Raw genomic sequence first — 14,978 nt, 5'->3', positions numbered from 1 at the left:
TTAAATGATCTTGTATATATTTTGTATGTGCTCATACTTGAATGTATTACCTTACCAGATAAAATATAAGTGAGGCAAGGATTAATCTGCTCCTGCCTAGCAGAGTACTTGGCATATGACACTTAAGTGCCATTGATTAATTCCTCCCCCCGACAGGCAGAAATTATTTACTCTGGCATTTCTAGTTTCTATTGATTTTTAAATAAACAGTTCTTTTTTATGAAATGGATATTTTCTGGCAAATCTGTGAGGTCCCACTTTCGATGACCATTTACATCCTTCATTGCTACAAACATGGTTAAAAGATGTATTAAATAGTACCATCTTCTAGTTCCATTTTTCTCCTCCCTTTATAATAAGCAAGTGTTAATTTCCTTAAAGTAAAAAATCAATTAGCATAGTTCTTTGTATGTGTGTGTGGGTATGTGTTTAAGGCTGGATCACATATATAAATACATAATATATATAACATAATTACATTATATAATACATGCACATATAGAGACAGAGGCAGTACATAGAAATAAATTTATGATTTGCACAAGGGCTTGAAATTTCCAAAACAAACCCTGACGTATACCCTTTCCTGTAGGGCCTTCATTGCTCCAAGCTCTTCAATTAAATCATGAATTTTTTAAATTTCTAGAGAAAAGCCCGAATGATCACTAACATACCATTCCCACCCTCCTCCCCCGCTTCATGTTTCTGTCTGGGAGCTCTTGCTGTCTTGATTGTGTTAATGCAACGAGTGAGGGCAAATCTACATAGGCTCAGGGTCTTAAATGGAATGTGATGTCAAAAAGGAATTAGGCCCAGAGCACAGATGTGAATTAGACATTTTAAGCAAGACAGCAGAAATCTCTGTCACCACTGCCAAGCACTTTGTCTCTGATTTCTGTCTGGCCTCCTAGGCTAGGTCAGGACTACAAGTAGGTTTTAATAATCTGTCTAGGACAGATGGAATGAATGTTTTTGTCATTTTGACAAGATTTTTCCTCAAGGGGAAAGGAGGCCACCTTCCTGACCAGATTTTTTAAAAAGAGGTTTTTCTAGACATGCTCATTGTCTTCTAGGAGACCTGGGAGGCTTGAGGGTGCTTCAAGGTCACGAGACACTTTTTTACTTAGTCAAGAAATTCCCCTTCAATCTCTAAGGATCATCTCTTTTCTTATTATCGTAAAATCCTTCCTGTTGTCTGTCCACATTATTTCATTCTTGATGCAAATGAGTTTCAGCTAGATTATAAAGGGCCATTTCCTGTTTTGTTTTCCTTTTTCATTAGCATTTTTATAGCACTTTTGGACTTGCAAAAAACTTTCAGATTTACAGAGTACATTAAACACTCCAATAAAATAGGTGCTATCCTATTCTCATTTTACAGAGAAAGAAACTAAGGTTTAGAGCAATTAAGTGACTAGTCAGGAGCACACAGCAAGTGAGTGTCTGAGGCAGGATTACAATTTAGATGTGCTTGGTTCTATCTGCTGCACCTCCTTGCTACTACTTCCATTATTGCTTTATTCATAATTCCTATGACCTCAAAGAAGCATCAAATTCAGGAAGTATTACTGAATATTGCAGTGCTCTGTATGTGGAAGTGGTTACCATGCTTTCAATGTTCTTTAGATATATTAGACTGTTTGAAGAGTTTCTTGTCCATACTTTCATACCAGCATAAGTAATGTTGGTCAGAAATATTTATTGGGTACCTGCTATGTAATATGCACTAAAGTGATAACAAAAAAAGGCAAAAGACATCCCTTCCTTTAAGGAGCTCACATTCTAATGGGACATAAAAATAGGCAAATAGATATAATAGCAATGTAAACAGGAAATAATTAACAGAGACAAATGCACTGGAATTAAAAAGGGTTAGGATGGGTTTCCTGGAGATTATAGAATTTAAAATGATACTTGAAGAAAGCCAGAAAGTAGAGATGAAAAGGGAAAACCTGGTGTCAGCCAATAAAAATGCCCAGAACCAAAATATGGAGTGTCTTCTTCATTAAACAGCAAGGAAACCAGTCTCACTGAATCAAAAATTATGTGATAAAATGTATTTCAACATATTTCAGGGATCCTTATTTTGTTGGTTTGAATATTTCTACCAATATTTATCATAATCCCTCTTCACTGAGATCTTTGTGATTTGATGAAGTCAAATCATCATCAAGTGATAATGAACATTAACTGATAATGAGCTTATCTTAACTGGTCTTGATATCTATAGGAAAAAAGATCTATTACCAAGTCCATTCTCAAAGCCATTCTTATTTGGTAAGAACTAGTACAATCTGCCCTTCAATGGCATGGTTTTCTAGATCACGTGTTACCTTTATATTCAGATCTAAAATGGTTTTTAAAACAATCCCAAATGTTATATAGGTATAGTGAGCTTGAACTACTATCATTCATTCAGCTCCCTTTCCTATATCAAAAAAAAAAAAAAAAAAAAAAAAAGATAGATTATGTTAAATTACATGAGTTTGCTGCAGTTCATTACAACTCATTTTTCTTGGTTTGCATGTTGTAAATATCCATATAACAGTTTTTTCTTAGGCTCCTCTCTTTTGGGATGTCTGACCCCCCACAGAAACATAACTACAGTTGTAGGTCTCCTCTTCTAGGTTGGAATTATCCTTACACCAACATATCCCACCATTCAGATCTATTCCATCTATCTACACACAAAATCAGATCTAAGATGACAGTCATCATTTTTCTCTCCTTCTGCAAAGCTTCAAAATCACATTCAAAATTTGAGAATTTGAAGGAGCCTCGGCATCTAACTAGGTCAATATCATATGAAAAGGAATTCTATTTAAAACATAGTACTTGACAGGTGATCATCTAGACTGTTCATGAAGACCACCAGAGAGAGGAAACCCACCATCTTTTAAGAGAGTCCGTTTCACTTTTGTTTGACTGTTGACACAGTGAGTAGAGACTATTGAGCCTAAAGTCAGGAAGATTCCCCTTCCTGAGTACAAATACAGTCTCAAACACTTACTAGCTATGTGACCCTGGGCAGGTCACAACCCAGTTTGCTTCAAGTTTCTTCATCAATTGAGTTAGAGAAAGAAAGGGCAAACCATTTCTTTGCTAATAAAACCCCAAATGGGATCATGAAGAGTTGGACACCATTGGAAAGACTCAACAATAATAATTATAAGTTTTTCCTGACATCAAACCTAAATTGCTCTCTTTATAAAGGCCACTTTTTGTTCCTGAATCTGGGGCAAAACAGAATAAACTTAATCCCTCCACCATATTAGAATCCTTTCAAATACTTGAAGATAACAACTGTATCTTCTCTGAATCGTCTCTTCTCCAGGCTATACATGTTCAATTTCTTCAACTGATCCTCTTCTAAGATTAATTCAAGACCCCTCCTCATCCTATTTTTCCTTCTCTGAAACCCTCCAGCTAATTGATGTCTTTTACAGTATAGTGGCCAGAACTTAACATGTTAGGAGTAAAATGAGATTAGGAGTAAAATATATTAATAATATGTAAAATATATTAATAATATGTGCATAGCACTTACTTCCCAGAATTATACATCACCCAAGATGGATCAACAATCAAGATGGATCAACATGTAATATTTATTTGATAGAGTCTTATATTGAGCTGAGTGAATAATTCATACATCATAATATATATTTGAATATATTTCTATATTTTTTGATCCAAATAGAGCATAAATGTAGATCAAATAATGGCTACAGTATTCGGTCTAGAGTCAGGAAAACCTGAGTTCAGATCTCAGCCCTTATACTTACTAACTCTTTAACCCTAAGCAAATCATTTAACTTTGATGCCTAAGCTTCATCATCTATAAAATGCATAAAAATGCTGCATACCTCCCAGGATTATTATGGAGATAAAAATGAGATATTTGTAAAGTTCTTTGTAAAATTTAAAGTACCATATAAATGTTATTATTAAATGGATTTGTTACATCCGTGTTAAACCTTTTGACCCATTATCTTCCATAGGATTTTGATCTTTTAGAGGTGATTTATAATTATAGCTAAATGAGCTCCTAATAGTTAATATAATAAAATACAGGCAAAATGAATACTTCCAGAAAGCTTTTGAGATATGAAGACCAACTGCATATCTTTTATCCATATCCATACAATAATATTAACAGAAGTCATGAGAAAGGCAAAGAAAATAATTTTCCTTTTATAATAACTTAGGGATTCCAGCTATGATTCCTATTGAAAATAATAGTAAAAATTTGAAAATATCCTGGAAGAGAATCAGATAGCAGAGGGTCTCATCCCAATTCTGCCCTAGGATGTTTGGTTTCAGGAAAATCCCTGGAACTTGATTTCCTCATTTTTAAAATAAAGGAATTGGGCTCCTGAGTTTATGATAATCTCTATCTCCTTTTATTTAATATGCTGTTATCTTAGCAGCAAGATGGTGCTATGGATTGAGGTCCAGACCCGGAGTCATAAGACTTGAATTCAAATTTGACTTCAGATTACTAACTTGTGTAACCTTGAACAAACTGCTTAACCTCTGTTTGTCTCACTTTCCTCATCTGTAAAACAGGGATGGGGATGGGGAAGCTAAGTGATGCAATGGATAGAGAAATGGATTTAGAACCAGTAAGATTTGTCTTCATGAGTTCAAATCTGGTCTCAGACTTACTGACTGTGTGACTCTGGACAAGTCACTTAGCCCTGTTTGCCTCAATTTTCTCTTCTGTACAATGATTTGAAGAAGAAAATGGCAAATCATTCTAAAATCTTTGCCAAGAAAACCCCAGTGGAATCACAGAGTCAAATGCAATTGAAAAATGACTGAATGATGTTGTTGTGAGGGTCAAATGAGATAATTGTAAAGCATTTAGCATAGTGCTTCACATATGCTATGTAAATATATATTAAAAAGTGCTATATAAATATTAGCAATTATTATTATTATTACTTTTCATTTTCCTTCCACTAGTCAATATGGTATAAATTACCTTTGAATATTTTGGTTTTCTAGAAATTATTTCTTTTTTTCTTATAACTATTTTTTTAAATCTGCCATTCTAATATGATTCTTGTTCTTGGGATACAAAGACGATTTGATCTATTGCAACAGAATTTAGAGACTTTAGAGATTGTCTTGTTCTTACTTTCATATTACAGTTAGAGAAGCTAAGAGCTAGAATGGAAAAATTGATTTCCCCAAGATAAAACAGATAATAGGGTAAGTAGTACACTTCCTCCCTCCTGACACATAGACGATGGACTCAGGAGACAGGATAGAACATATGTTTTTAGATTTAGCCCATTTGGGAATTTGTTTTTTTTTAGCTATGCATATTTGTTAATATATATATATATATATATATATATATATATATATATATATAATTTGCTTGAGTTTTGTTTTTCTTTTTTTCTTAAGGCATAGAGATAGGAGGAAGTGAAAGTAAATTTTTGTTAATTGAAAATTTTTAATTTAATTTTAAAACACATACTTCCTTCCCACCCACCCCACCCCCCAAAAAAATTAACAGGGTTTTGACTACATTATGTTGCCTTAATCTCAAAATTTGCCTAACTTGGATCAGAGTTTCTACTTATTAGAAAATGGATTTTTTTGTCCATAGTTGCTCCAGCCTTTTGCCAAAATAGAAGAATTTAAATAGAATAGCCCTAAGGGTATTCAGTACCCAAAACTAAGAAACCAAATGCTAACTTATTAACATTCAAAGATGAATCAGATAGTGGATCAGGTGAATTCACATTCAAGAAAAGCTTTGTAACCCAGTTTATAGCACTGAAGTACAAATCCTTTAATTTTTTAAGGATCTGTGATCTCTTTGAGACATGTGTTCCCTATAACTTGAGTTGAGTTGCATGCCTGCCTATCTTGTGGGAATTTTTTCAGTGTCTCCTATGAAGCTTCCATTTAAATGGAAATTCATGCAACATGCTGATACCTTCCAGTTCTCCAAGGGTGAAATCCATTACTTAACCCTTGTTCTTGCCACATGACTAACCCTTTATCCCAGTCCTTCACATAGGTAGATGTAGCAATGGATAGAGCGCCATAGGTCAGGAAGACTCATCTTTCTGAGTTCAAATCTGGCCTCAGACACTAAATGTCTAGACCCTGGACATTTTGCCTCAGTTCCTCCTCCATAAAATGAACTGGAGAAGGAAATGACAAACCAGTCCAGTATCTTCACTGAGAAAACCACAAATGGGGTCACAAAGAGTCAGACGTAACTGAAATGACTGAACTACACCAAAAACTGCGGCTACCGGAAGCAGGACAAGAGTGTTGAATGTCATTATTCCCAGAGACCTCAAGGTCTCTGGCTGGCTTCACCAGGCTGTGAGAGGAAGGTGATGGGGGTAGTTTGACATGCCAGGATCATGCTGACTCCATCACTCCCTCAGAGTGATTTTGTTATTAACCAATATAATAGTCAATTTATGAAATTCAGTGCTCTAAGACCTTATGTAAACCCAAAATATAAAAATTTCAAGAAGGCTGAGAAAACAGAACAATAATAGCTTATTAAAGAAAAAAGTTGAAAAGAAGTTGAGAATGTTCAAAAAGCAAAAACAAACTCCAAAAATGATGTCTTAGAGAGGAAACCATTTTTCTGTCCTATAAACCATTCATTAATATCACTGGCACTAACAGAATAAATATTTGGATGGAGCATTCATTTATTCATTTAATAATAATAATAACTAACATTTATAAAGTGCCAAGCACTTTAGAGATGTTTTCTCATTTGTTTCTCAACCATGAGATAGGTACCATTAATATACTCATTTTATAATTACAGAGAGATCAATTTATTTGTCCTCAGATACAAATTTAGTAGGTAAAGTAAGATTCAAATCATAGTCTTTCTGACTGTGGCTCCAACACTCTTTCCACTCTAGTATACTATCTTATTCAGCAAATATTTTATAAGCACTATGTTCAGAACACTTCATGCATATATAAATCTGACTATGTGGCATTTTTTATTCATCATATCTCACTCCTGACCAACTATTCTTAAAACATGTATTACTGGTCATAAAAGAAATCAGTTAAGAGAATGTGATCATCATGACAAGGAAAACAACTCCCCATTGAGAGTGAAACAATAGTATCTTCCATACATATGAAGCTCTTAATCAGAATGGCAGCCATCAAAACATTGGTGATACTTGATTTTCTTCAAAGGTTAATCAGAGAATTCTGATAAAAATATAACACAAATATATATATATATATATATATATATATATATATATATGCACATAGGAATTCTGAGGAAAGTTTCTTGTTTTTCTCATGCTCCCATAGTTATTCCAGGCACATTTTAGCTTGAGGAGCTGCAATTTGCAACATGATCTTTGAAACTTTTTTAGTTACCAAGAGAAAAAAAAAATACTTGATTGTACTGTTTTTCTCTCTCTTGATCTCACTTGCTCTTTCCCCTGAAAAAGCAGTCACTCTCTTTATAACAGATGCAAATTAAAAAGACTCTTCTGTTGAAGTTTTTCATTTTCAATACCAAATTTTCAGATAATAAATTTGCTCCTTCCTCTGCAGAAATTAGTATATTTTCCTCTCATTTTAATAATAATTATTCTTGAAAAAAGATAGCAGAAAGCAATATTCTTTCCTGACATATTTTTTATTAGAAAATAAGTTAAATATTTCATCCTCATGTTTTGAAGAAAATTAGAGACTGATCACTGTCAAAAATGATTTGGTAAAAATAGTCAGCAATTCTAATGCTCAAAATCTGCCTCTTCTTTCCTAAATCAGTTAACCTTCACATCCCCATGTTTAAAAGTGTCATAATTCAGGAATCAACATGGTGGAATGATTGGATTTGAGGCACAATACATATTTGTTGTGGAACCCAGTTGTGGCACCTCCCTGATTTTGGTTGCTTGCAAATTGTGAATAATATTTATACCATCTATGTCATCTGGAAAATGGGAATAATAATATTTTTACTCTTTACCTCACAAGGCTATTGTGAGTAAAGTACTTTGTAAAAAGAAACAATGTAAATATCAGTTAATGTGATTCTATTCTCTTGTGTTTCCCACTGTGATGGGTAGGAAAATAATAAAGGCCAAAAGCTCTTAAAAAAAAAAAGATTGACAATTTCTCAGTCTTTGAAGTACAAACTCATCTCCTTGGTTGAGAAAAAGGTGAAAAAAGGATATTAGAAAAAGCTTATATGTATTTTAGCTTAACAGTTCTCCCCTTTTTTCTCTTTTCAAAAAAAAATTTATTAAGTACCTATTATGGAAATTTTGCTGGAAACTGGCCTTAATGAAACCAGACAAAGCAGAAACACAAATATTCTCTGTTTTATTATCCATCCTTGCCAAAATTACTTTATTATATATAATATGTGTGTATAAAACTTCACTTACTTATTGTGTTTCCTTGTAAGAATGTGAGTTCCTTGAGGGCAAAGGATGTTTTGACTTTATTGTATCTTTAGGCTAGCACAATACCTCACATGAAATAGATATTTAATAAATGCTCATCAAATTGAGATAAATTAAACTGACAGGTGGCAAACACAACCACCGATGGTGTTATCTATGAAAAACTCTCCTCCATGCCAGGCTACTCTGCCAAACACCTCAGAGTGAAAGGAATATAAACTAAAGGAAGAGGACTAAGTAGAGAAGAAAAGTAAAACTTACTTTTAAATTCTTCTATTTTCCCAGTGGCATTATTCTTAAGATTTGGCAATAGCCTTTGAATTCCCTGAATAGCTAGATGATATAGTAGATAGAATGCTGGAAGACTCATTTTCCTGAGTTCAAATCCAGCCTTAAACTATTCCTAGATGTGTAACCCTACACAAGTTACCTAATCATGTTTGCCTCAGTTTCCTCATCTGAAAAATGAGCTGGAGAAGGAAATAGCAAACGACTCCAGTGTCTCTGCCAAGAAAAATTCAAATGGGGTCAAGAACATTCAGACACAACTAAAAAATGACTAACAACCTTTATTACATTTATTATAGGAAGAGCACTAGACTAGGGTATGTCCTTGGTCTTCTTCATTCATCTACTTCAAACTGGCTCTTTCTCACATACTTTGAATAATTTTATCTGAACAATTATTGAACAAGGGAAAGTGATATAGTTAATAGCATTCTGCGCTTGGAGTTAGGAAGATTCAGATTCTAGACAAACCTAAAACACTTATTAGATGAGTGACCTTGGGTATACCATTTAATCTTTCTGTTCCTCTCTTTTCTCATCTGTAAACAAAGGAAGTTAAACTTGCTGACTTCTGAGGTCCTTTTCAGCTCTAAGATCCCATGATCTTATTGTCCAAATAAGCAATAATATAGTTCCAGTAGAAGAGAACAGATTTATGTCAGAATATGAAATATACCTCTACCTTTCAGTAGCAAGATGAGAACGCAATGGAAATGCATTGAGAATGTTTTGTTTATTACCAATTATGGCTTGTTTTGTTTTGTTTTGTTTAACCTTTTGTTAAAAGGGAAGTCTCAGTGACAGTCATTATCTGGAAATTACTGTGATATATAACTATTAGGTAACAGTAAAACTTTGTTTAAAGAGTGGTCTGAATTCAAAGGATAAAGAAAAATATAATATGTTTATATATAAATTAGAGATAAAAATAGGAATCTGATGACATTCGAACTCAGTTACCTCATATTCAGAAAGCTCTGAGGACCAGTGGATGTTTTCTCATTTATTTGGATGAAATTCAATCAAGTTCCTAAATGAGTTAGGGAAGAGTAAGTTAAGCCTGACAAAATTGGAAGCAGTATAATCACACTTCATATTTACTGGATATAATTCAATTCGGGGTATAAATTTGCATGAAATATTTGCATATGCAGGCAAAGGTAAGGACGATCAATTTTAACAAGAAAAGGCTCTTTTGCACATCTCTAGATAGATAACTCTAGAACTGGAAGGGAATTGAGAATATCTACTCTAAGCCCCTCATTTTAAAAATGAGAACAGGTGAAACAGAGAACGCAAATGATTTGTTCAAAATCACACAAGTAATAAGCATCAGAGGTAAGATTTGAATCCAGGTCTGTGGCTCAATTTTCCTGTACACTGCATTCTTAAGCTATTTTGTTCTGGGGGGGGGGGGGGGGGGGGGGGAATGGGAAGAATAATAATGGCATAGCTAGCAGATCTGTTATAAATGTCACAAAATACTCCTTACCTGCAGCACATTCATCCTTTGTGTGTTATGTCAAGAAAATCACTTTAGTTTTAACTGCAGAGGACTTGAAACAAAAAGCTCCTTCCATTTTTCTTATTCTCCTATGCCTCTTATATTGTGAAGATGGATGCCACTGGTTGTTAGTTTTAATTTATGAACAACAAAACCACATGACTCTCGACTGTGTTCTGATGGATGTTTTTAATTGGCTGAGCTTGACAACCGTGAGTGCAGAACAGAAAAATGTCATGATAAGCATAAATGTTTCCCTGCAATTTCTTCTTTTTTTTTCATAGATAGGTTAGGATGGATGGCACATTGGTGCCATTATATCTTCTTTGCAGGGTTACCTATACTTTATTGCTTTGAACCATCTTCCTAAGAGAGAGTTCTGGATTATAGCCTTCAGTATTTTCACTCTACTTTCATGGAAATTAGTTTCCCACCAATATTAGAATTTCAACCAAGCAGGGGAAATACTTTTAGCCATTCTGGTGATGGCCAAAAAAAAGGGGATGGCTAATACAATATAACCATTCCTAATTGCCTGGATTCAAATACTTAATTGCCTTCTGTTTTACAAATGGATGACTGGTTTTGGTTCCTGATCTCCTAACAGGAAGTATAACTGAACAAAACATGCATAGAATGAAATTAACTTAGTATTCCCAAAGATCCTAATTTCCAGTTCCCAGTAGTTTTAAGAGTCTGTTTTGTAGAGTTTGCTCATCCCTAAGGAGTAAGTTTTAAATAGCATTTTGAAAGATATAGTAACTCATTCTAGTCATTATTTAATAAATCCTAGGCCAAGGTAACATCATAAGAAAAATTATGTTACCAAATACAGCTCTCTATGGGCATTCTCCATTGTTGGCAAGGCCATGGCAGGGATGAGAACAAGGCAGTTAACAACTGCTTGAATGGTACTCTGAAGAACAAAGATTCTCTGCCTCACTAGGTTCAAAGATTTTGTTTTAAATTTTCTTTTCATTATGAATTCAATTATCATTAACAAACATAAACATAAAAAGAGCAAAAGAGGATTATGTTAAAAAAAAAAAACCCAAAATTTTCTTACATAATTGGTTTTTTAGTGTGTTAAATTTAACACCATAATAACAAAAATTTTTTCTAGAAACTAGGATCAGGCTAAGTCAAGAAACAATAGAAGAAAGGGAAGAGAAGAAAATGAAAAAGAGAAGTGGAAAGCAACAAATAACCACACAAAAGCACACACACAAAAAAAAAAAACACAACAGCACTAAACATAATAAAATTCTTAGAACAAAAAAATTATATTCAATAAGAATGTGCAATCTTGTCATTTTGGGGGAGTAATTTTAAAGAAATTCAAAGATTTTTTGCTGAGAAATTAGTTTGCTGTACCCCACTTTCAGTGAAGGATAAAATCTTTGTTCAAGAATATTTTATAGATGTCATTAATAATATAATTGAGGAAAAATGGACAGAGAAATGGGTATTGAAAACCTTGCAGATCCTGAAGAAATAAATGATTTTTAAAATTTGTCTATATGCAATGGCATGAAATTCAAGTTGGTGTAACCAAAGAGAAGCAAGCCTTTAAACATATGGATATATTTATACACATATGTATTTGTGTATATATGTATAATGTGTATTATCTGTACACATATTTGTATGTACATACTCATATATGTGTATATATACATATATCAATATATGTGTATTTATATATGCATATGTATTTTTTGTTCAAAAATAAAACTGTAAGCTACCCTTTTCTTTAACATTTTCACTTTTTGGTATGAGGTTGCTTGTTTTTAAAATGCCAAAATCTGATGACTGTGGAATTTGTCATCTATATATTATAAAATAGAAATTTATTTAAATTAAAAATTTTGATCATATGACTAAAAATTTTAAAATGTAATTCCTTCTTTGGGTTAATCTACAGAAGTAGGGCAATAAACTATGATTCATTGATGAATTTGATATAGGACCTGTTACAAAAGAATCCTAAATTGTTCAGCTTAGGATCATATAGGAAATATTGAACTTCAGAAATCAACCTGACTATTCCCTGAATCTTACTAAATAAAATAACTGCTTTGTTTAGGTAGATTCTGCATAAGAGAGAAATCCAAAAAGATCACATTTGCATCTTATCCATTTGTCATTCAGTGAAAAATATTGTCCTCACCTGATGCCCCTGATGGACATCTGAAAGATAAAAGGCTGTATTTGAAAAGAATAATTTACATCCTAGATCATCCTAAGCTTTCCTTCTGCTGTTGACTTGTACCAGGATCTCCAAACACCTGTTCCTGACCCTTTTGCCACACACAATGCAGAACTCTCCCAAGGGCATCTGACATCACTTTTTGAGTGTCCTTCCCTTACCTCAGTTTATTCTTTACTTCACAAGATAGGTAGGAAGATGAAATATGATGAAGTAGATATTCAACATATGATCTTGAAGAAACATATGAATCAAGTAGAAAGCAAATAATGTTATTATTATTCCATCGGTTTTTTTTTTTTCAGTCATGTGCAATTCTCCATGATCCCATTTGGGATTTTCTTGGCAGAGATATTAGAGGAGTCTGCCATTTCCTTATCTAGTTCATTTTACAGATGGGGAGAGTGAGGAAGAATTAATTGATTTGTCTAAGGTTACAGAACTAGTAATTGTCTGAGACTAGATTTGAACTTGAAGATGATAAGTCTTCCTGATTCCAGGCCTGGCACTCTATTCACTGCATCATCTATCAAAGTAAATAATAGTGTATACCTACTTATCATTTGGAGATAAGACAAATCAAAAATTTTTAAAAAATCCTGAATATAGTCCAGAATTACTGTTACTATTATTGTTGAAAAGGAGATGAACATCTGAAACTTCCTGTTCCAGACCATTCAGACTGTCCCATAAGGCTGCCCACTACATCCTAAAGTAGTTACGTAGTTGTACATATTGTATATAAAATGTAATCTCTTTGAGGAGAGGGATTATTTCATTCTTACCAACAGAGAATTGGTCTTTGATTCAAAATGACCCAGTTTCAAATCCCACCTTTGACACATGATGGTCATTTGATTCCTAACAAATCATGTAGCTTCTTAGTTATAGAGCAGGAGTCTTATCACTTTGGTAGAAAGAGTTTCCTCACCAAAAGGCTCTCTACAGTATTTAAATAATGTTTAGAATAATTTTTTAATTTCTAGAAACAGTCTAGCAGTGATCCTACACAGCAAGTGCTTAATAAATGTTTATTGCATAAGTAGTTCACTAGAAAAGTAGTTTTAGTTAACTGATGAACTTTGGCTTCTCCATCCTGGAAATGTGAATTTCTAAATTTAAACTGTACTTTAAGTTTCTTATGGGATAATTAATATAGAGTTCTTTACTTCAAAAAAGCCCTGAAAGATCTGAGATACTTGGTGAATGTGGCTCATTTTGTTTCCTTCTAGTTCTGACCAGCGAGTGCCCTGTTCTTCTTCCTACCACAGTTCTAGCTTACACTCGAGTGACGGTGTCACAAAAACAGGACCGATGGGCCTTCCAGACCTAAGACAAGTGCCAACTGTAGTGATTGAATGTGATGACAATAAAGAAAATGTGCCTCATGAATCTGATTATGAAGATTCCTCCTGCCTGTACACGAGGGAAGAGGAGGATGAGGATGAAGATGAAGATGATGACAGCTCATTATACACTAGTATGTCTGAACTATTTCCCAAATTTCCCCCTCCTCAACTAATTTTCTTTCTGTTGTCTCCTCAAAACATAAAGAAAATCCCAAATGAAACCACATTTTATCTATTCCTTAGAGACTGACTGTATTAACATAATTTTAATCACAAAGAATGCTCAGTAATTAATGCCAACCATTGTGTATATAATTATTCATTTTCATTCAGACACTAACAACTTTGGAAGACCAGAATTTAAATTTCCTGTTTAGATGTCCTGAAATGTGCTGAGAAAGAGAAGAGAGAGGGGAAAGAAAAGTTCAAACTCCATCATTCTAAAGCTGAAAAATAAATCTCTTTAAAATGCCATTCCTTTGAATGCAGAATGAACTATAGTCCTGATAATTTCAAATAAAAAAGAGGAGAAGAAAAAAATCAGAAAAACAAAATCCATAGGAAATCCCAAAACCTTTTGCTATCCAATAGCTTCAATTTCCTTTCCCATTTTCCATTTAACCAAAATGCTGATAATTGATAGAATTGTCCCATTTGGGTTTCCTCTCTTTTCCTTTCTTCTTACAAAGGCAGGGGGAGAACAGCATGATTGAAGGGTCTCTGATAGAAATGTTAATGATGGTCAAAAGGCAAGTGAGAGAAGAGCCAATGATCAAATGGTATTAGTAATCCACAAAATAAAAATTCAGATTCCCAGTCAAACCAGTTTCATGGAAACCAATTGTGTCCCATGAAATAAAATATCATTACTCAGAGCTTTTAGAGTTAGCAAAGGAATTCCTCCACAACAACCTTGTAAAGTAAGTAGTAAGTATTAATACTTTGAAAAACTAAGTAACATGAGTCAAGATTTGAACCCAGAAGTGCTGATTCCAACTAGCCTTCTATCTATTGTCTCAAGTAGCCTCTGAGTTTGCACTAATTCCAGCTGCCTGCACATGACAGACACATTTTTATTCCTGTAATTTTACTCATGCCATTTTCTCTATTGCCTATATGCATCCTTTAAAACTCATGTAAGTCAGTGAAGGCTTTTCTAGATACCAAAACTCACAGTAACTTCTCCCTTT

The 14,978-nt window shown here is 33.7% G+C and overlaps 1 protein-coding gene across 9 annotated transcripts in view; it reads left to right on the top strand.

The window, feature by feature from the left end:
* Positions 1 to 14,978, top strand: part of PHACTR1 (phosphatase and actin regulator 1) — a 622,984-nt gene that overhangs the window by 536,688 nt on the left and 71,318 nt on the right. For 8 of the 9 annotated variants that reach the window (XM_023496332.2, XM_031946844.1, XM_031946841.1 and 5 more), the window contains one exon: positions 13,672 to 13,919. In XM_023496332.2, the coding sequence (XP_023352100.1) occupies positions 13,672 to 13,919 (248 nt within the window). The remainder of the gene's footprint in view (positions 1 to 13,671; positions 13,920 to 14,978) is intronic. The other variant, XM_031946843.1, reaches the window with a different exon arrangement.

This window comes from Sarcophilus harrisii, chromosome 1 (genome assembly GCF_902635505.1).
Source record: "Sarcophilus harrisii chromosome 1, mSarHar1.11, whole genome shotgun sequence".
Lineage (NCBI taxonomy): Eukaryota > Metazoa > Chordata > Mammalia > Dasyuromorphia > Dasyuridae > Sarcophilus > Sarcophilus harrisii.
The sequence above is the reverse complement of the archived record's forward strand: the minus strand, read 5'-3'. Positions and strand labels throughout refer to the sequence as shown.